At 46.9% G+C, this 22,241-nt stretch overlaps 1 protein-coding gene across 2 annotated transcripts in view; it reads right to left on the bottom strand.

Moving 5' to 3' along the window:
* Dennd1a (DENN/MADD domain containing 1A) overlaps nt 1–22,241 on the bottom strand; it is a 484,908-nt gene that overhangs the window by 59,175 nt on the left and 403,492 nt on the right. For both annotated transcript variants that reach the window (XM_013513192.1, XM_005382503.2), the window contains 5 exons: nt 9,582–9,686; nt 9,064–9,151; nt 7,134–7,174; nt 4,611–4,682; nt 3,344–3,400 (listed from right to left, as the gene is read on the bottom strand). In XM_013513192.1, the coding sequence (XP_013368646.1) occupies nt 3,344–3,400; nt 4,611–4,682; nt 7,134–7,174; nt 9,064–9,151; nt 9,582–9,686 (363 nt within the window). The remainder of the gene's footprint in view (nt 1–3,343; nt 3,401–4,610; nt 4,683–7,133; nt 7,175–9,063; nt 9,152–9,581; nt 9,687–22,241) is intronic.

The raw sequence follows: 22,241 nt of genomic DNA, 5'->3' as shown, positions 1-22,241 counted from the left end.
CTCATCCAAGGCCACAGAGTAACATCTTACATAACCAGCATGGAGCCCAGCTCATCTGCCTCAGAAGCCTAAATGCACGTGTCCTCACAGGTGTGAGGCAGAGGCCGCTCTGTCTCTGATTTAGATTGCTGGTGGGAGAACTACCTTCTCCACTCTGAGATTCAGATTAAAATATGAATATTGATATTAAACCAGGAGCCCAAGTTGCATTTCTGTGATTGAGGCAGCGGCTTATTTCAATGTGCCTGCAGACAGGGAGCTGACAGCTGTGTGAGAAGGTGTGAAAATGTCTGTTCTACAAGAGTCTACCTGGCTCTCCCTCACCTCATGTGCTTGCTCTCTCCCTTCACTGCACTTGGAAGTGTTTGGCCAGAAACTCAAGCCAACTGTGAATTTGCCCCTTTCAATCACAGAGGCTCTAAACAAGCTCAATTTGTCTTCTAAAGATCAAAGGTTTAGAAGCTTTACAAAGGGCTCTGAAATGAACCCATTCAGTTATAACATTTTGGCACTAAAGAAAAAAGAGAAAAATTTCAGGAGTTCTTCACGAGGCTCAAAATTACGTTCTTATATGAGTATCTTAATGTTTCCTGCAGGTGAGAAGGAAGTGGGTGCAGGGCATCCTCATGCCAGCCTGGCACGGAGCAGGAGTGGAATGCAATTTGTCAACATTCTTCTGCAACCCAGGTCCGTCAGGGAACATTCCTGTGAAGCACCACAGCCTCCCTTAGAAAGTGACGGCTGCATAGCATCCTTGTCATTTCTTCTTCTTCCTAATTTTGAACAAGTCAGACTTCAAAGGAGGCCAGCCGATAGCAGAACTTGACCACCTCGCACCATTTACCCAGAGAAATATACCTCCATCTTTCTTTTTTTGTTGCTGAGCTGAAGCAGAGCAGGTGTGGAATAAAGCCACAGTATAGGATCTATGAACAATTATTTGCCAATGGTCACACAGATATCCTGAAAGCTCCTCTTTCAGAGGCTTTGAAATCTGCAGCACAAATGAACAAGGGACAGAGAAGGGGCCCTGCTCACTCATATTAGAGATGGACCCGCCACATACCACAATGACCTCTCCACAGGTCGGCCCCACATTTTCTATTTGCAATTCAAACCCAAGGCAAGAGCAAAGAGGGCAAGATTGGGTTCTTGATTATATCTGGGAGGTCACCATTGCTATGCAGAGTTAGAGGAGGCCAGGTGGCAACCCAGTACATTTGAAAATTGGATCTTTGTTGGGAACTGCCTCAATTTCATAGCAAAAACCAAACTTGAGATGTCTGTGTTCGATGCATCTCGGGAGCCAGATAGAGAGGTTCCATGTAAAGGGGAGGGGGCAACCGGGAAGGGGAAGAAAAAAGCCAAGGAAATATTTTCCACTGCAGTGAGAGAGGTCAGGCGAAGCCAAATCCTAAATTAGTTCAAGAAAGGGAGCTGGAGAGCGCCGGAGACCCGGGGCCTGCATGTACTGAACAATGCTAGAGTTTCAATTACAAAACAGCTCTTCTAAGAACAACTGCAAAATATCAAGTCTGTGGAAATCTGTAAGACCGAAGGGGGGAAAAGTGAAAATTGAAAAGGGTGCACTAATAGATCTGTCAACAGTCCAATGGTGACAAGCCACATTTCTATAAAATGCCTTCACCGTTTGTGTCACCTGAAATGTACTGACACTCTCTATAGAACATTATCTCCTGAAGCTATTCTTGAAAAGACTGGCAGGGGGAAGAGAAGGGGAGGGAAAAAATAGGCTTTAGGTACTGTCAAGGAACGGAAAGGGAGGTGGCGTGGAAGGAACACGATCTAGATTGTTTAAATGAACCTCTGAATGAACGCGTTTAAAAAGCTGGGCTCCACAGTTGTTGCAGAAAGGGACACCTATCACAGAAAGGGGCTTTTCTGAAGGCCAGATGCCTGCACATCTGAGTACAAAGGTGACGTGATATCCCAGGCTTCATGGTCTGCAGAGAGTAAATGTGACCCATGAGGGCACATGTGTCCATTGTCTTCAGGGGGACCCGTCTTTGCTTGCCTTAGGTGACAGTCTAACCAGCCAGAGCCTACTGCCTAGACACAGGAGGGAAAGCCCCCTCCCTGACGCTTGTATCTGCAGTCCAAGCCAGCTCTGTGTGGCCGGGATAGGAGATAAGACACACATTTAGTGACCTGAATAACAGCCAAGTAGAGTCCCACCTGCCAGCCTCTCGCAGGGTGCAGGAGACTACGGTGAAGGGTTATCTGGAGTTACACTACAGGGTTTGTATTTTAGGATGTGGATCTCAGCATTTAAGAATTCACTGTCAGCTGGAACTAAGAATTTAAATGCTTAGTCAGAGCGAATCATTTTCCAATTAAAAGAAAGGAATCAATTCCTTCGACCATTTCAAGTTAATTAGAGGTCCTTTCTGACTTCATAGAATTGAAACTGCTTTCAATTAAAAACAAAACAAAACAAAAAAAACAAAACTGCCGAGATAGACAAAGGCCCTGATTAGAATGGTACATTTGGGGGCGCTGGGATAATGAGGTAAGTGATACCGTGTATTTTTTGGAAAACAAAACACTCGGTTTAGGAAGGCAACACGAAGTACTGTAGTGGGAAGTACCCAGATGATGGGAGTCATGGCTCTGGAATCTAATCCTGCCTCTGCCTGGCTCATACACTGTGGCCTTGGGCAAATTACGTTACCTCTGAAACATAGTCTCTTAATTTATGAAATGGGAATAATACAGCGCAGAGGTTCAGACTAGGGGAATCTCAGCCAGGAGCAGCCAGTGTGCCTTCACACGGTTTTATCAATAGTCTAAGAAGATGCATTGCTCAAACATAAACTGCTGGCCTCCTCCTGTTTAATCCAGCACGGTGGGAGAGCCTGCAGCACCCTCCTCCAGCCCACCTGCTGTGCAGTCTGTGTGGGAGCCGCGTGCCTGCGGAACCAGGGCAGTCCTTTCCCTGGAGCTCCAGGGTGTGGGTTACCCCCGGCACTGGGGCACAAGGTGCCTGGAGGAAGGGGTGGTGCCAGGATCGGGGGGCATGCCAACTTCTACAAATGCCTTCAAACCTCAGGCCTAGTGGGGTGGGGAGGAGACAGACCAAAAGTGGTGACTCTGAACTTGCTTGCCTTTGTGGGTTTAAGCCAGAATCTTAATGTTATTTGAAGACAGTTTTTTGTCTGTGAATATTTATAACAGTGTGAAAACTCCCGGACAGCTGGTAATGCATTTTGAAGTGTGCTAACAACACTGTATCAAACAGCCCTCTATTGATCACATCCTACTTTTTTGTGGCCACGCATTTCATACACGGTGCTTATACATTTTGAATAAGAACTTCAAGTACCTTTTGCTTCAAGCGGTTTTTCACCTCTTTTATTCCCATTTTTGCATGATCTTTTGCCTGCATGAAAAATTAATTTAAGTTAAGATTCCCTTTCTGTTTCCAGCAGGGACTGTGCTTGATTTCAGTCCGTTGTGAATCACCTTCTCTGATTACTAGAAAAAGGAAGGAAAAATGGGATCATCAAGTCGAAAACATAATGGCTATGAAAACAAATACAATGGTAAAAGGTTAAAAAAAAATCCCTTAAAGGGGCTGACGAGATTTTATTTTCTGCATTTTGATGGCACAGATTTTTCCCCCCTTCTCAAGCCCTTCCTCTGCTCTCTATAATTATTTATCTCAGCAGCCTGCCGACAGCTACCGGTAAGAGTAGAACAGCAGCTTTCCCGGCTGTGAGATTGAGGGTATCCGTTACATTTCGCCAGGGCAGGGACTCAGGACCAGTTTCTGCTCAGGCTGAACAGCCCCAACAGACATACTGCTACATTTCTCTGATGCCATCTCCTACATCTCATTTTGTGGACACCCTGCCTTTTGTTTGATGTCATTTTAGACCTGTTTGTTCTGTTGGCGTCCACCTGCCCTGTTTCAGGAACTACAGTTTAAACCCAGAGAGGATTAACACAATTAAAAATGATATAAAACAAGACCATCCCACTTCAGTGGCTCAGGGGCAAATTAGCAAGCAAGAGCAATCACAAGAAACAGAAAATACTTGAGGTTTGTAAAAGACGGAGCACCAGGCACTGGCGGGTTCTCCTGTTTTCACTCTGTTGTGGGCATGAGTCTCACAAATAATGCATTTCCTACTGGGCAGCAATGAGAGAGATGATGAAGAATTTGGGACACAAATTAGGGAGCATTCCCACCACAGCATTCTTCAGTAGCCGGCAAAGGAGCTGCCTGAACATCAGAATGGGGACACACAGGAAAGTCTTGTCAGGACACGTTCAGGCGATGCCTCTGGGTCTCCAGAATGCATGGAACAGCCTGGCGTTTAGCCGCTCAGCCTACCTTTCAAACACTAAAACAGTGGCCTCCCATGTCTTTACTGCAGTGACCGTGAGTGGCAACACCTTAAATTTAAAATGTCACTGACCTGGTCATAAAATATCAAGGCCAAGTAAGTCTTGAAACACTGAGACCATGAGGACACAGGGCAGTGGCCCTCGAGTCACCTATGCAATGGAGAATCAGGTGTATGTAAGTGGCTGGTTGCGGTGAGGAATCGATCTGTGTGTAGCCTGAGACCAAAGCTGGTACTTACGAACTTGTAGACAGTCTTCATGGCTGGATTGGCTTTTGTCTTTACAGTATTGAGAATTGCTCCGCTTCCTTTCTATAATAAAAAATGTCAATCACTTGTGGGGCAGAAGATAGAGAAGGCCAACATCAACAAAGACCTTTTCACTTTCATCAAGTCAGGCAACATTTCAAGGGTCTAGGGGGTGAGCACAGAAGCAGGCCCAGATGGTTCCTGGGCCATGGCAGTGATAGCTGGGATTGTGGCAGAACTGCTCGGGGTAGGGGTGCGTGCGTGTGTGTGTGTGTGTGTGTGTGTGTGTAGTATATGCACGCTGGGGATGAGGAGTGTGACAATAGCTGAGGGGAGACTATAGGTTCAATGCTCTGCACAATACCTGTCCCCTGTCCCAGGCTGTCTGAGTTAAGGGTTTTCCCATAGTCACGGGTAGCTTTCCAGAATTTCCAGTTACCACGGACAATGTGCAGGTGAGTTTCATAACCACTGACTCTCTACCTGACACTGAGCTGGGGCAGAAAATGGGGTCCTGATCGACCAGGACTATCTGGAAACACACTGCCCTCACCCTGGGCAACTTCTTTCCTCACCTGGGCAACTTCCTTCTCTCACCTGGGCAACTTCCTTCTCTCACCTGGGTTTTCTGTGTTGTTTTTAAAACTCTCTCAGGCAGGCTACCTTCTTTAACATCTAAATCTTGAGAATAAGAAAAAATGAGTGGCCGTCAATGTCAACCAGAGCTGCAGTAGAAATCCTCCACACCAATGTCTTGCTCACATTCTTCAGGAATCAGGGAAGACGGTGCAGAGGGAAGATTTTCTGCCCAAAAGAGGCAGTGAAGACAGCCAAGGCCACCTTTCCAGAGCTGTCTGCAAGCCTGTTCCTCAGTCTCATCCTTGTGGGTGTGTGGTAAGGGCTCGTGTTTTTAGGCTCGGAGGTCTGGAGCCAAGGGAGGCCTGATCACTGCCCTGAAGACTTCTGGCCTGGGGCAGGGCTCATCAGGGTAAATAATGCCAGAGTTGGTGGTGTGGCTGTGCTCAGGGATCTTGGAGACACAGAAGGCAAAGGAAGATCTCACAGCGAGTGACACTGGACCTAATCCATGAAGGATGAGTAGGAGTAGATGTGGGGGACAGGAAGATATGATATCCTTGGGGCAGGAAAGAGCATATAAAAAAAGCATGGAAACTGAAAAGCCATGGTATATTCTGGAAGCACTGAGTGGTTACTATACAGTGCTCAGTGTATCACGGGAAAGACAGGAAGTGAGGCTAGCAGGCCAGCTGGGGACAGATCAGGAAAGGCCCAGCATGCCCAGGTAATAGGGCTACACTCTGGAAGGTTTTAATCAAATGCTTTACATAATCAGATCTGGGGTGGTTTGGAAAGTCAATCCAACTGATTTGAGCGGAGAGAGACTAGAACCAGTGGGTATATAACTGCATAAGAGACAGCAATGCAATTACTGGCTTTAACTTTTTGCACAGTTTTTGGTAACTCTTTGCATTAGAAATTTTGAGCTTTAATTAAAAACATTACAATTTGACCTAGAAAGCATTTTGTTGTAGGACAATAGGAAATTTTCACCCACTCATTTATTCCATAATGCCTTCCAAAATTACTCAGTATCCTAGTTAAATGGTCCTTTGGAGTATTGAAACTCCCTTTATCAATCAATCAACAAGTCCTTATTGCTTGTCTCTGATTTGCCAAGTGCTGTGTTTGGCCATAGGAGAAGAACAAAGGCAGTCTTTCATCAAGGAATTGCTTACTCTCGGCCAACTGCAGCCACTTCCAAGGGACCTGCCTTGGCAGCAGTGCTCTTGGCCCCGAAGCAGGAGAGAACACTTATCGCATTATGCTGGAGTTGCCTGTTTACGTGCCTGCCTCCCCAGCAAGATGGGGAGCTCCTCCAGGGCCGGGCTTGTGCTGCTCCCTGTGTGTCCCCAGTACCAAGCTACTGCCCGGCACACAGTAGGCCTCCAGCACATGCTCAATTATAAGCTCATGGAAAGGTAAGCAAGAATTTGAATTCTTCAGAGTTTCTTGAGGCCTAAGCAACTGGCTCCCAACCCAAGAAATTGTTTACACCAACTGTGAGATAAAAAAAAATCTCTCAGGGATGTGTTCTCCATCTTCCCAGGGGCCTTTGCTGTGAAACATACTGTAGAGCAGGAAGACAGACACACTTTTGTTTTCCCCATGATGATGACAAGGGCACTGGCCCTGGAAGAAGACTCCCAGAGATGTTCTAGGGCGACAGCATTCTGTTCACTAGCCTTGGCTGGCTTCCCGGAGAGGGAGATGCCTGTCTTGCTTCCCTTTCCTCCCTACACCCAGAGAGGCTGGACCATCCCATCCTTCTAGCCTCTGCCTGGCAGGAGAACGGCCTGTCTTGAAGACAAAATCAGCTTCCGCTGAAAGAATGGAGAACTCTAGGCCTCACAGCAGCCTTGTAAGTGATTGGGGAGCAGAGGCAGCCAAGAAGCCAAGGAGGAGGCCAGGCGGCTCTGAACAGGGCACACTTACCCGGACCGTGGAGAGCCACTGATGGTACAGTTTATCACTGCCTGGGGAAAGAAAAGTCAGAGAAGCTGTGATTTAAAGAGTTCTTTAAATCGCTTTCAGCATGCAGGACTGGGAAAACTCAGTCACGACAGTGGCCCGGGGGCCCCCATGTCCCACCCTGAAGAAGGCAGCAGTGAATCATGGCTACAGTTTTCTTTCCAAATTGTCTGCACCAGTGCCCTGACTGCAAACCTTCCAAGCCTCCAAGCTGCCAAAAGGAGCGGGGGTAGACTCCTCAGCAGTCCCACCTCACCTCCCTCTGCCTCTCCATTCCAGGCTTTAATTCTGCACGGCCTTCTGCTCCCGATACAAGGTACCGTCTGTGGTTCCCAAACCAGGGTTCTTTCAGCCCTAGGCTCTTGTGAGGCTGTTCCCTCGCCTGACCCCCGACCCCTTACTCTCTCCGCCTGGGAAACTCAACAGAGAGCTGAAATGTCATTTCCTCTGGACGCTGCTTCTTCTCTTCTCTGAACATCCCCTGAGCACAGGTAACACCCACTTAGAAGCCCAGGTTCTCTGACATACTGTGAGCCATGCGTGGGCAGGAAACACCAGTGGGCTGGGCGTCCCAGTGTACAGAACCTACTGCACATACCCTCACCCTCCAGGGTACCCAACTAGTGACAGGGAAGGAAGGAGGAGGTGCTGCTGGTCATCTCATCTGATACAGGATAAGGGGTCTCATCACCAAAGCTTTTTTAGAAGCCACAAACCTAGTTTAATACAGCCTGTCTTCTGCTCAGACCTCACACCCCATGGCTGAATCCCGACTCAAAGCCTGCTGCACTGGGAAACTCTCCTAGCATGCAAGGAGGATCATGAAAGCCTGATTCCAATGCATAAAACCCTGCTCCTCTTGTTCTTATGCTGTTTTAATTTTTGTATCTTTAGTTATGCATTTCTCTTTCCTAACCCCCATGAGGGCAGAATTAGGGTTAGGACATTAGGTCCTCCATTGCTTGTGAGTTCTGGACACCTCAGTGCTCAGGAAATTCTTGTCAACAATCCGCCACTACTGTGTATAGACCCCATACTGGTCTTACTAACTGTGTACGCTCTCTGTGCAGCACGGGTTGGCAGGGCCTGTGGTATGAATGAGCGGAGACTGTGCCTGGCTCTGCAAGTTGTACACCGCTTTCCGATTAACAGGCTGGTCCTGGTTGGGCATGCATAGCAGTAACAGGGACTAGCAACATGAGTGTTAACATTCTGCATCCAAAGTCTGAGCCTCTGAGCACTACCACTGCTGTCAAACACTGAACCTACAAGTATTATTTGACAGTACCTTCACTGTCAAAGATGGAGCTTATGGGACTGGGATTCTCTGGGCCTCTGGTACTGGCCCTGATAAATGGGTGGATGATCCCTCATGTTCGAAAGAGACTGGGTTGGCAGCAATGATGTTCACAGTCTAAAGCAACATTTGCTGGGCCAGAGACTGTTTTGGGTGACAGTACAAAACTGTCCTCCTCACTTTGATTTCATCTCAGCTCCAGGAGTGCTGTGAGGCAGGCAGTGTCACTCTCAGGGCATAAATAGGAGAACTTCAGCTACAAAGGAATTAGTGACTTGACCCAGGTCCCACAGCTGGCAAAGAGGAAGGGTCTTGATTTGAATCCAGATCCCTAGTTCAGTATCTTGTGTGCATCCCCTGCACCACTACACCTGACTCTGCCTATGCAGGTAAAGTAACCAGCCCCATAGATGTCATAGAGGCCAACGTGCATCTCATCGAAACTGGAGAGGAACTTCCCAACCATTTCAAGGCTAAGGTTGAAATCTGTATCTTCCCAACCCCTAATGAAGGAGAGAATGAGTCCCCGCCACTGCATGCCAGCTGCACCTACTCTAGAACAGCCTATACTCCAGAAGGGAAAAGAGGGCTTCTCACCAGCATATTCCCCCATGTTGATCTCCTCCTCAAAAACATCGCTGAAACCTTCACCAGAATTGAGAAGGTCTAATCGCCCATCAATAAACTAGAGGGAGAAAGAGAGAGAAAGGGTGTAGAGGCACAACAGTTTGTCCACAGAACAGGGAAAACCATCCAACTGGGCATCTTAGTGTATGTCCCACGTCCAGCCACACTTTCCAGGTTTCTAAAAAACCTAGCTGCTTATGCAGCAAAACAAAACAAAACACAGTACATTTGCAAAGGGCTTATCTGGTGGCTGACTAGCCTTCTTTTTTTTTTTTTTTTTCCCAGTACCGGGAATCGAACTTATGACCTTGCACTTGCCAGGCGGGCGCTGTGCTGCTGAGCTAAATCCCCAGCACCCCCAACCTTCTTTATACCCAGTCCCCTTCCCCAAGCTCTAGCTTAGGCTCCCTTCTCGCCTGCAGCCTCAGGGCCTGGGGTGGATACAGCTCCAGGGGGCCAGACACGGGACACTAAGGAAGGCTGGGCACCTGCTTGAAGAGCTGCAGCTGTGTGGCGTTTTGCAGGAACTGCCTCATGGCTCCGGAGCGATAGTGGGACACGAAGGCCTCCTCGCAGAAGGTGATGGGTTCCTCCTGGGAAATGGAGAAGAGACAGGAGGGTCAGAGGCACAGAGGGAGGGCCATCGGTACTTAACATCCTTCTAGCAAAACTTTCACACCTGCTGATTTCGTAATTCTAATTAATGAAGTCATGGGCATCACCAGAATCATTCTAAACTATGGCTGAAGAAGCTGTTTCCAGGAGAAAGAGTCAAACCGCAAAGTCACAGAGGGTGGATGGAAGCAGAGAAGGAATCCAAGGTCAGATTTCCGAGTCTTCATCAGTGACTCGGAAGTCTTCATCCTTCCGCACCAGTGACAATCATAAAGCAACAGTAGCTAGTGGCATGCCTTGCAATGTGACTATTTCCAACTTTTCTTTTTCACTTTTAAGAACAGAGCCCTAGGTTCATGCAGAACCTCATGCACAAGGAGCCCTGCTCCATAGGCAGAACCGAGCTGCTCTGCAGGGAGCTGGGGAGAGGGGGTGGGTGGCTGGGCTCTCCTTGCTTGGTGGCCTTCTCCTCAGCCCCACCCGCAGGCACCTTTGACCCTCAATGGGCACCAGCACAGTTTGAAACCCATTTACCCAGTGATCTTAACCTACACCAAATTATAATTTTAAAACAATTATAGGGTGATCAAAAATAAAATTTACCATCTAGTCAATTTTCTGTGTAAGCTGTTTTTGATGAGGAACTTTGCTTTCACCAACTACATTTTACAAGTCAAGAAGATGATACCCTATGCTTTAAAAATCCCAGTCTTGTATAGTCAACACCTCGATCTTTCTTTGAACACATTTGGAGTGCTTATCTACACAGACAAGCCTTTAATTTTGGTGGTGTATTCTCAACTCTGAAAGATCAGACTTTTCCATCTTGAGCTGAATTAAGGGTACCCCCACCCCCTTCACAGACTTGGTGGCAAACACAGAGATGTTTGAAGTTCCACTTTTATCCTGTTTTAATGAGTTACGTGAGTGTTAAATTTACTCTCTAGCTTCTGCAAGTTCCAAGCGTCTCTCCTGTTTCAATCTAGCCAATATTAGCTTGCAACTGGGAAGACTTACTGCACAGCCTTCAAGGATGACCCAAGAATATGTGGGTGGGGGAAAATTTAGTTTCATACAGTTGTGCCCTATCTAATTTTACAAAGCATCTGAGACAACAAGGAAAAATTCAGGCAGAAGCATATAAAATGGGAATAGAGTATCTACATATGTTGATCCTATATAGTTTTTAAAATTTAGTTACAGCATTAGCTCTGAGATTCGTGGATGAGGAAGCAATGAGGAAAACAGTAGAAACTTGGTATTGTGTATAAGAGGAGAAAAAAAAAAGCTAGTTTCCAGGGGAAAAAGATCTGTTCATGACATTTAATACAATGGCATGGGTTGCTATCTTCGTCACTGAACGTCTGAGAGACCAGCTACTGATAACCAACAGGATTCTCACTAGAACACCATTCCTGAGGTTTGGAAGTTTTGCTTCTTACCTTTGGGGCCACGGCAGGGCAATTAATTCTCTCTGCAGGTGATCTCATCCATGGCACAGTGTCACTCATACATTGGCAACTCATGACACATACTGTCAGCTCAGACACTTTTCTATATCTCCAAACGTACAGGTCTTTACCCCCACCTAGATTGGTCACTGTTACCTCAAACTCAAACTCATCCATACTCCCAGGTATTATTATCCCATCAGGACTACACCTCAAATCTGCTAGTTACACATCGCAGACATATGAGACTTCCCAAGTCCTTTCCGTTCTACCTGTGCAGTATCTCACACACTCACTCCCTGCCCACCACCCACGACCCTGGTGTAGGCCCGGACTCCCACTTCTCCTCTACATCCCTCCCCTGTCTCTTTCTTCCTAGTCTATACCAATTCCTCTGGAGAGAGTGAGTGAGTTCTAAGGTGCAAACTGGATCATGTCACCAATCCTACTCAAGAACTCTGATTGCAGAGATGTCACCTTTTGGGGACTTCCATGTCTGTTGTTTCCATTAGACCAGATGCTCCATTTGGGCAGGAATGGTACCCACTTTGCTCAACATTGCACACCTTACAATGAATGCGTGTGATGCACACAAAGCGTCCTTTGTGGAAGGGGAAAGGAAAAGCCCTTTAGCTGGGCAAGCGAGCCTTTCCAAGACGACCTTAGCTTTCTTTCTCAGTCTTTCTGGGTCCCTTTGCCTCTGCTCCCTACATAGCATGTTCATTCCTACTTTTCCCTTTACTTTTTTTATGGTCCTAGTCCTTTTGCCTGGACTGCCCTCCTGCTAAGTCAGGCCTGGGTGTGGCAGTCACTCATCCGTGTTTGGAAAGACTTCCCTAGTGTCCCCTTGGAACACGAGCTTGGGAGGACAGGGCCCTGCTGAACTCATCCTGGTGCACCGTAGGCATAGTACAGAGCCCAGCCTCCAGTTGGAAATTCAGGGATGTCAGTTAAAGAACTACAGAATGAGTTTGACCCTGGTTCCTGCTGTAGGAGCCCTGTGATCTTGGTGTGGGGGAAGACACTGCCTGGCCTGACAGTAAAAAGGTCTTGGAATATGATGCCAGGTGAATGACACTCGTGTCCAGTGGGTTTAGAGCTACTCAGAGGAAATTCTCATTGGAGTTGTTAGCATTCACCCCTGGAGCTCCGGCCCAGCACTGTCAGGAAGATATCTGCTGAGGGACCGACAAATTCGCCAGTCTGCAGCCAGATGTGTATGTAAGGGTAGCCCGAGGCAGAACTTAGCCACAGGAGAGCAGGAAGAATCTCATCTTTGGGGAGACAGGGACAGTTTGGGTCTGCTATCTGCTTACTGCAGATGACATCCCCCTGGACCAGGTGTCTGTGCCATAAAAATGGACAAAAGGACATGGATGAGAAATCTTCAGGGGAATGTGACAAAGGGGGCGGGGGTTCTGAAAAGAGCTTAAGCAATAACACTGACTGTGTCAGACATGGAAACAAATATTATTATCATGCTGTGTGGTGTCACTGGGGGCAGTGAGCAAAACATTCACCGGAGTCGAAAGAAAAGGTGAATCCTTTTGAGAAAGGAGGTCAAACAGTATGACAGGAAATGGACACTTTTTGGCTGAGCTTAGAAGGGTGAACGGGAGTTAGGCAAGCAAATCCTGTTGGGTTAAGCCAATTCTTCCCTTCTAAGACAATGACAACAACTGCAGTAGTACACTTCATCTTGTCACAGATTCTGGGGGAGGTACTGCCTCACACACTTCACAATTTACCAGTCTGAAACATTACAATGGAATATTTTTCAGCTCGAAAAGGGAGGGAAGCGAAGTTTACAGAGGAATAACTGGGGTAGCTTGGGTGACCTGCCCACAAAGGTGCAACTTGGCAAATGGCAGAGACAGGGTCTAGTCCCTGTCTGGGCCTTCAAAGCCCTGGTGTTGCCACCAAGCCCATGGGCTCCTGTAGATGTTGCTTTGCTCTGAAGTCTTGGCTCTAACTGTAGGACCTCTGGCACCTGCTAGACAGCAGGGATGTTCTGTTTAGCACTGGAGCTCTTCGGGTTCCCTGCAGCTCTCAGAACCAGTGCTCCAGAGACTAACTGCTCCAGAAGAAAGCAAGCGGCTGTGAAGGTTGTTTTCACCACAGGCCCAAGGCAAGGATGCAGAGCACCCCTTCCTTTGTCCAGCTCCATCCTGCAGTTGGCATGGCCAACCCCACTCCATTCTCCAGCGCAGACAATTCTCTCCTTGTGAAGTGCTGATTTAGTTCTCTTACTACACTGATTAAACCTTTTGTCTTCTTAGGTAACTCTCTAGGTGCTGGGGCTACTGGCTGATGGCAATATTAATTCTGGGGGAGTCAGGCTGTGAGCATTTGCGCTTAGGTGGCATTAGAGGAGTTTTTCCATCTATGACCCGAAGGACAGTTAAACACAGCTGCTCAACCCTATCAAGGACTTCGCTATCAAAAGACAAGTTTTACTGTGGATTATCTTCTTGATATATAGAATCAATCAAAAACTCCATCACTAATGAGTTGAATCTTTGTTAACAGGTGAAGTTGTGATTCCCAAGGTTTCTGAGAATTCCAGAAATAAATGACTTTATTATCCACAGCGCTGTGCATACTAGTGTAAAAATACAACCTCCCACCAACTTCTTCAGCAACTTTTCTTGCTCTGCCAATCCATACTTAAAGTAGCAAATCCTTTTCCTTTTTTATAGATTTAATTTTTGTCAAAATTTTATGTACACCTTTACTATGAGATTCGAAGAAAAAACAAAAGAAAACTCTATAGATTTTGCTTAAAATCTAAAAAACATTAATGTAGGAAGACCTATTCAAACATTTTAAAAGTAGCTCTTCTGTGCTGGGTTTTGTGTAAGGGAAATAAAAAGATAAATAGAGTAGATAAATAGAATACAGCCCTTGCGAATAACAGTAACTGGATGCTGGGTAGGGGAGGGAACGGATGAAAGTACAGATGATCCAAGAATGTTGGGAAGTTACGTCCACTGCAGCGTTATTAGCCAGAAGATGAAAGCAGCCCCATGGTGTAGCTACAGATGAAGGGATATATGAAATGTGGTATTTACACACAATGGAGTATTTCTCAGCCTTAAAAGGGAAAGAAGGAATCTGACACATGCCACAGTATAAATGAATCTTGGAGATATTATGCTAAGTGAAATAAGCCAGTCAAAAGAGAAAAATTCTGTGTGATTCCACATGTCAAATTAATAGAGGCAAAAAGTAGAATGGAGGCTTCCAGGGGCTGTGGGGAGAGGGGATGGGGAGTTGATTGGTGGGAGGAGAGTTTCAGATTTGCAAGATGAAAAAGTTGCGGAGATGGAGGGTGGTGATTCTATATCAGAATGAACGTACTTAACGCTACTGAGTTGTATGTTTTAAAATGGTTAAGTGGTAAATTTTATGTGTACTTTACAATTAAAAACATTTTAATTTAATCTTAAAAATGATAGAATGCTTTATAATTATGCAATCTGGGTACTTGGGGATTCCCTGACTTTGTGTAAGTTTGACAAATTGCATAATAAAACGTTAAAAAGGAGCACGCCTGTTACAAAAGAATCTTGTTTGGTTCAGGGAATAAACAACTACAGGTCTAGGTTTGGTTCTGGTATAGGCACCTTCATAAAAACTTAAAACTCTGTTTTGATTTAAACCCTTTAAAGTAATTCAACGTGGTAGAGACAGATTGTGACTTGGAGTCAAAAGACCTGAAATGAGCTTAGATGTGTGACTGCAGGTGACTTGTCTTCCTTCACCTGTGACAGTCATGCAATGCTGGCTGTCTTGGTTACTTTTCTCTTGTTGCTGAGACAAAATACCTGACACCCAAAATTAAGGAAGGAAAGGTTTATTTAGCTCACAGTCTGAAGAAGTTTCAATCCATGCTTGGCTGGCTCCAAGGCAGGGTGGTACATGGCAGAGGGCAACCATTCATGGCAGTGGAGAACAGCAAAGCAGCAAGAGCAAAAGGGAGGAGCCGTGGCAAGCAGCCTCTTTCCCTCCCTTACACTGTATGCAAACTATCCGCCCCAGGCGGGTGTAGCACTCACATCCATAATTCCAACAGTGGACCATGAATCAATCATAAACTCTAGAAACCTGCTCCATGACTGCATGAGGCTTTGGGGAGACATCCAGACGCAAACCATAACACCAGATTACCTCACAGGGTCACTTTTAAGATTAAAGCAGACTGCTACAAACAGATTTTTCTATGATAGATGGCCAACAAACATGCGTTCTCTTTGAGGGAAGACTGGATATACCATGGGTGGCAATATGATAGGCAGGGCCCACAGCAAAATGAATAAAGAGGAAAAAAGTGACACTAAAGTATAACAACATACAAAAATCTAAAACTTTGTTTTCTTTTATGATCTCTTTCTAATTCTATAAGTGTTTGTTTACTATTTTATGTCATTCTAAGTAATGAAAGAATTACTTTCTTTTTTTGGTGTGGTGACAGGGATTGAACTCTGGGCTCTGTTCACGATAGCCATGTGCTCTACTACTGAGCTACATCCTCAGCCCCAAATTTAAAATTATTAGCATTAGTTTTCTAATCCAAATTTACATCAGGCAATGCCAGTTTTAAATGTCCCAGACGAAGTATCCCACTTCATAGTCGGTACATGTATCTGTATTTTGCTCTTACTAGACAGTGGAAATACTGAATAAAACTTCTTTATTTTATTTCTTGATATAAGCACAGTCTACATAAACTTTCTGCCTTCAGCTTACTAATGAGAAACAAAGGAACTATGATTGCTCTGTACCTTCCTTTCCAAGCAACATGAGCAAGAAGCATGGCAGTTTCCTTGGTCACGCCTTTCCAAGAACACCACTGTCATCCTGCTATATGCAAAGCTGGTTCTGGGGCCCGGGATATAGCTCAGCGGCACCAGTGCCTGCCTGGCAAGTGCAATGTCCTGAGTTCGATTCCCGGTACCAAAGAAACAAACAAACAAAAAAACCCCCCAAAACAAAGCTGGTTCTGTTTCTAACCCAAGTGTGGCCTCTTTGGGTTCTCAGTGTCCCAGTTACTCTGTTACAGATAGCAATGTGTTTACCTAGTGAGCGCTGTCCCGTCTTGCTGATCTCCCACACACCACAGGGCCCCGGCAATTCTGTGCCGGGGGCACTGTGATGCTGCGAGGCTGGGCTAGCCGGGTTCTTGGGAAGACATGAATTGCGCATATCTCCTTTCTCACATGCATGCTCCACTAGCTCACTGGCTCTCACTCACAAAGCACAAGGTCAAGGACAAGTGTTAAGAATTTTAAGATGGTGACAGCAGAGCATTAAACCAAACCCAAGCCCTGTATGACTATGCAAGTTGCAGAGTGATGAGGCCAGTGCAGGACTCATTTTCTTTCATCTCTTCTGGGTTAATGCTCAGTAGGTGACTCAGAAGCTGCCACTCTGGATCAGTAGGGCAGAACAGCTAGAGACCAGACTGTGAGTCCATGCAAATGGGGTTTTCAAACCCCTGAGCATGACACTCCAGGTTCTCTGTGGCCTTCCCCAGCTGCCTTTCCCTTGTTTACGACACCCCATCCACCTCATTCATATACCCCTGCTACCACGTTGGCAAGTGACTACACCTGTCAGAGCTCACCCTTATCATCTTCAGGGGTGAAGTTACGCGCCTCATGGGATTGCTGGGGATCAAGCAGGGATGAATGAGATGGCGCAGGTCAATAGTTCTCAACCTCAGCTATGCCTCAGAATTACCAGGGTGCTTTTAAAATCCCCAGAGCCAGGGCTGCAGTTCTAAAAACTGACTCTAGTGCAGACAAGGCTGAGAGCCATTGGCAGAGGTGAAAGTGACCGGTCTCGACTAACCAACAGTCATTTTTTAAAATTTGTGGCCTCAGCTCTGCTCCCAGGAAGGGAGGATGAGGCTGTGCTGGTTAGAAGGTGTCTCCTCACAGGTCAGCTGGGGTGGCTGCCAAGAAATAGGCTGCATTCCTACAGAACACAGAAAAGGTTTATGTGGCATCTGGCCTAGAGAGTCTGAACCCTTATTTACTGGAACACAGGGAGGAAGGGAAGGAGAGAGGGGCTGACAGGATTCCGCTACAATAACTTCAGGTTGGCCAGAGGCAGGCATCAGGGTAAGAAGAAGGGAAGCAACATCAGCTGAGCACTTGCCCTGCCCATGACAGCCTGTGTCTTGCCCTCACTGAATTGCCAGAACTCTGAGACCTTCACGTACCATTCTCATCTCTCAGATGAGGACAGGATTCCCAGACTGGGAAGCCTTTGGCCCAATGCCCCAGAGTGCACGGATCTAACAACTCCCAAGTCCATGCACACTCCTCCCCACTGTAAGACATGACAAGGTACACACTGGGAGTACCAGGTCGACTTGGGAAGGAAGGTGGCTGCACAGCCACAGTCAGATGACCCTGGCCGGGCTGGGCCAAGCCATACTTAGGGTGACAAGATCAAGACAGTTTTCTGAAGCATTTGTGCAGCTGCCGAGGCACGCCAGGGACATATTCCCAGCCTGGGCCCCTGTCACTATAACAAGCCCTAAACAAAGAATCAATGTCTCATCGTGAAGCTGGCTCACTGTTCAGATGATTTAAGTTAGGGGAAATGTGGGTGTCCGACAAGAGCTACTTGGATGATTTGCAGGGGCAGAGACGGCCTGGCTGACAGTATTTGCCCATTCTGGCCACAGCTCCAGTATTGACAGAAGCCCCCACACACTCTCGCTAGATTATAGTAAAGACATTCAAATCACAGGCGCGTCAGCCCACGCCTCAGCTCCTCTGTGCCAGCAGCCCCTTCCTTCTGCATTAACCGAGACAAACAGGGAGAAGTCAGGAAATTCTGATTAGCGCAGGAACGCAGATGAGCAGGGAGGCCTGTGGAAGCCGAGGAGACACAATGAAGTTGGTCTTCATGCATACTAGCTCAAGATTTTCCTCCCCTAAGAGATGCAGATGGGAATCAGCTCTTAGAGGAAAGCAGGTGCAGTGATTAAAACCAGCTACCGCTTGCTGAGCGGTAACCCTATGCGTGGTGGTTTTTACATGCATTATCTTGCTTATTCTTCCCAGCAATGACTCCCGCCCCCCATGTGCCCTGAGACACAGGTATTATGATGATCTCCATTTTACAGATAAGGACATTGAGGCTCCTCTGCCTCTGAGAGGGGAAGTCACCTGCCAGAGGTGGTAGAGCTGGTCAGCAGCAGAGCCAGAATTTGAAGCAAAGTCTGCCTGGCCCTGGGGCTCATGGAACACAGTATTATTTCTCTTCCATTAAAAGAAATAATTACAAGATTGCGTTTGACACATGAGCTGCCCGCTGAAGCTGTTCTAGAAGCAGTCCAAATAAACGGAGGAGAGGGCGGAGACACCGAGAGTAGGTTCAGGAGGAATGATTGTGAGTTGTGCTCCTACCACAGGCCTGCAGTAGCTGTGTCACCTGCCGGAGCCTCCATTTTCTCACTGATCTGACAGAAATAACAAAATCTGAGTACTGGATTCATTAGGTAGGGAAAGACCACAGAGGAGCCGGCAGTTCAAGGGCAGAGCTAATGTGAGAGACAGGGACCGTCCCAGTGTGGTGGCCCAGCAGCGGCTCTCTCCTGGGACAGAAGCCAGCTGGGACACACACGGTATCAAGCATCCTCTGGCTCAGCCACCTGGGTAGTGTCAAAAGTACTAGCTGCCACTGGGGTCTGATTCTGGGCTTAACACTGTTACTGGCACTCCAATGCCAATCTCAGGAGAGGACCTCCCCAAACTGAGTGGATAAGGATTTCATGTCTTAGAGCAAAGAGGACACAGTTCAAGAGAGGTTCCTAGGATTTCAGGGGCCTGGTGGTTCCCTAGGAGAGAAAGAAATCAACCTGAAGACACATCGACAGGACATCCAGTATTAGCTGTAGCAATGGGAATATGGGTTAGGTGATCATAAGATAAAAGGACGTTGAGATAAAACAATGAGCACAGATTTGTCAGTAGAGACAAGAAGCCCCACCTCTAACCAAGTCAGGTGAGCAGCTCCCTTCCCTGAGTCCATTGGGGACAATGGCTCTTGGGAAGTTCCAGCACAGCAGTGTCCACACGTTGAATCAGAGCTTGTTTGCTAAGTCCTTGGTTCATTTATTTATTATCCTTTGTCCCTGCGGTCGCCTGTGCCTGGCATAGGTCCGGTGCACAGGAGGCTGTGGTAGGGAGTTTCTGGTTATGGACAAAGGGCAGCACTGAGGAGTAGGGCGAATACAAGGAGAGGAGTCAGGTACCTGACTGGGCCTCAGTGCTTTCTCTTTGCACAGTTTCTTCCTCTCTAAAATGGGACTGCTGGAAGTCCTCAAGGTACTTTCTAACGCCAGCACGTGCCGTTTCCAGACAGACAAGGTTTCTCTCTGAGGTCTGCCATGGACTCCATAGAGGACTGTGATGCACAGCCCGCAGTGCAGAGGTAGAAAGAAAAGGAGCTTGAGAGGGAACATGGGCTCTGCCATCCACTGTGTCTACAACTCAGAGAAAGTCCCTAACTCCTGAGAAACCCCCGTTTCTCATTTTTGATGTGGGGGTACGATTTCCTGCTCCGAGGAGCTGTGTGAGGACTGCAGGTGATCCAGGCACAGTGCTTAGTTGAGGGCTCGACTCCCAGGTGGGGCCACAACCCATCAGTTCTCTACCTCAGATTCTGGCGGTTGTCTGCCCACAGCAGGCGCTAAGTGATTCTACTTCAGGCAGCCCTGATTCAGTGCAAGCAGGAGGGACTACCGTTCAGGACACACGGTGAGGCAGAGGAAGTAACGCCTTGACTCAAGGAAAAAGGAGCCCCTACAAAAGCTGCCTTCTGTGTAGTCCCCGCTTAGGTGCTGGAGACTTTTTTTTGTCTTTTTGAGATAGAGTCTCCCTATGAAGTTCAGGCTGGCCTTGAGCTCACTTTGTAGCCCAGGCTGGTCTTGAACTCTCAATGATCCTCCTGCCTCAGCCTTCCGAGTGCTGGGATTACAGGCGTGTGCCACCACGCCCAGCAATGGAGACTATGCTGAAGTTTGGCTTCCTATGATAATGCCATGGAGATGGGCTCCTCATCCTCACCTTGGGGACTGCCTAAGGCCACACAGCTGGAAGAGCCTCAGCAGTGTCTGAGGTCAGTTCTGTGTGACCTAAAGCCCAGGTGCCTCCCACAACACCCTGGAACTCTAAGCATGCTCAGATGCTGAAATAGGCTTTTCCTCTGGGTTTCTAGGAAATGCAAGAGACTGCAGATAGCCAGCCACACATAAATGTTTTTTCCATGCTCTACAGCTGGAGACCCAGTTCAGTGAGTCCAGTCACTGGGTGGGGTTAGTAAGGCTTAGGGACTCAAAGGAGCTCAGTGTAGCTCAAAGCTCAGGAAAGGGGAAGGAAATGAGCTTTTCCAAGCCTCAGTTTCCTCAGCTGTACAATGGGGATATCCCTTACTTCACATCTGAGGTTTAACATGATGCAATGATTGTAAAGGTACCACTACTGAGTGGCTTGTGGCAGGTGCTAGTGGAGGCCAGTGTTCTTCATGGCTCTTTTCAGATGCCCTTTGTCTGCTGGACAGTCACAGGTAGACTCTGTCCAAAAAACATCTGTGACTGAGGTGACCCCGTCCTAGTGGAGCAGGGTCCAAGGAAAGGCATATAAGAGAAGGTGATACAAAAGGCAAGCGCCATGGAGGGGCAGGTACTTGCTGGATGCAGAAGCAGGATGACAAGGGGAAGGATGAAGGATGCAGGAGGAAAGTGTGACTGACAGTAGTGTGCAGGGAGGAGCCTATGTCGTTGGGGTAGGAGGGGAATTATGCATGGACTAAGGGAGGGAGACACTGATTCTCTTCCTTCTCACTGGGGACATCTTCCCAAGAGCCACAGAGTCAAGAAGCAGTGGACTCTGGACTCTTAGAAGACACAAAAATATTTCTTAGCATGTGCCGGTGACTCACGCCCAGGAAGAGCCTGGAGTGTGAGGGAAGTAGGCGTCATCTGCAGGGCAACTTCCTGAGGGGGCTTCACTGACCCCACACATGTCCAGTTTGTGGCACCACTGTGACCCTGGACAACTCTAACGCAGGCCCACGAGATTGGAAGCTTTTGACATTTTATGTGGTTTTTAGCAATATTCTCATGACGACTGTACGGTGGCCGGGAGTGGATTGTGTAGACCGACATGAACTCTGCATAGGGGAGGGCACGGTGCAGTGTGACTCTGCCTCCTGCACCTGCCACACACAGTCCTACTGAACCTGTGTGTGGTACACATTACAATCACTTGTGTGGCCTGGTTGGTAAAACAGGGCCATCATCAATAATGCATCTCCCCCTACCTGCACTGTGCGTGCCTGTGAAGATAGACATTCACTGTTATTAAGCAGACACTTAAGTTTTATTTAATTATTCAACTAGGACTTCTTGTGTTGGTACATAAAATAACAAGTTAGTGTTTTTTTTTTAAGCACCTGTGGTACAGGAAGCACAAACATCTATTGGCTAGTTTCTTGCTCATGCTGTTGTTATAGATACTTATACAACACTGCCAATACTGGAAAAATAGTTGCTTGTTAATTTTTGACATGTATACAGTTGCAATCAGATATTCAATTCAAACAAAAATTTGATCATGCTTCTTTACTAGACTTTAAAGACCTATCATTTGAGAGAAAAACAGTGCTCACCATGCAACCGCACCTTACTCATATCATCAGTTTTGGGCAGTACATGCATTTGTGAACAGCTATTTTCAAGGAGGAAGTACATGAATACTAAAATTAGATACAAAATTTCTAACAAGCATCTTGAGAGCCCATTAAGAATTGCAACCATTTCCATCGACCCAGATCTTAACACATTAGTTTCACAAAAACGAGGTAAACCACTAGTTTTGCTTATGTTGCCCTCTTTTTAAAAATGTTATAATAACTCTATAAAAAAGAAAGTTTTGTTATTTATTTACTCATTCATTAATTTATTTAAGTTTTGTGGTTTTTTTGAGACACGGGTCTCACTTTGTAATTCAGGCTGGCTTTGGATTTGCAGTGATCCTCCTGCCTCAGCCTCCCAAGTGCTGG

The sequence above is a fragment of the Chinchilla lanigera genome, unplaced genomic scaffold, assembly GCF_000276665.1.
Source record: "Chinchilla lanigera isolate Chin_1 unplaced genomic scaffold, ChiLan1.0 scaffold00018, whole genome shotgun sequence".
Lineage (NCBI taxonomy): Eukaryota > Metazoa > Chordata > Mammalia > Rodentia > Chinchillidae > Chinchilla > Chinchilla lanigera.
The sequence above is the reverse complement of the archived record's forward strand: the minus strand, read 5'-3'. Positions and strand labels throughout refer to the sequence as shown.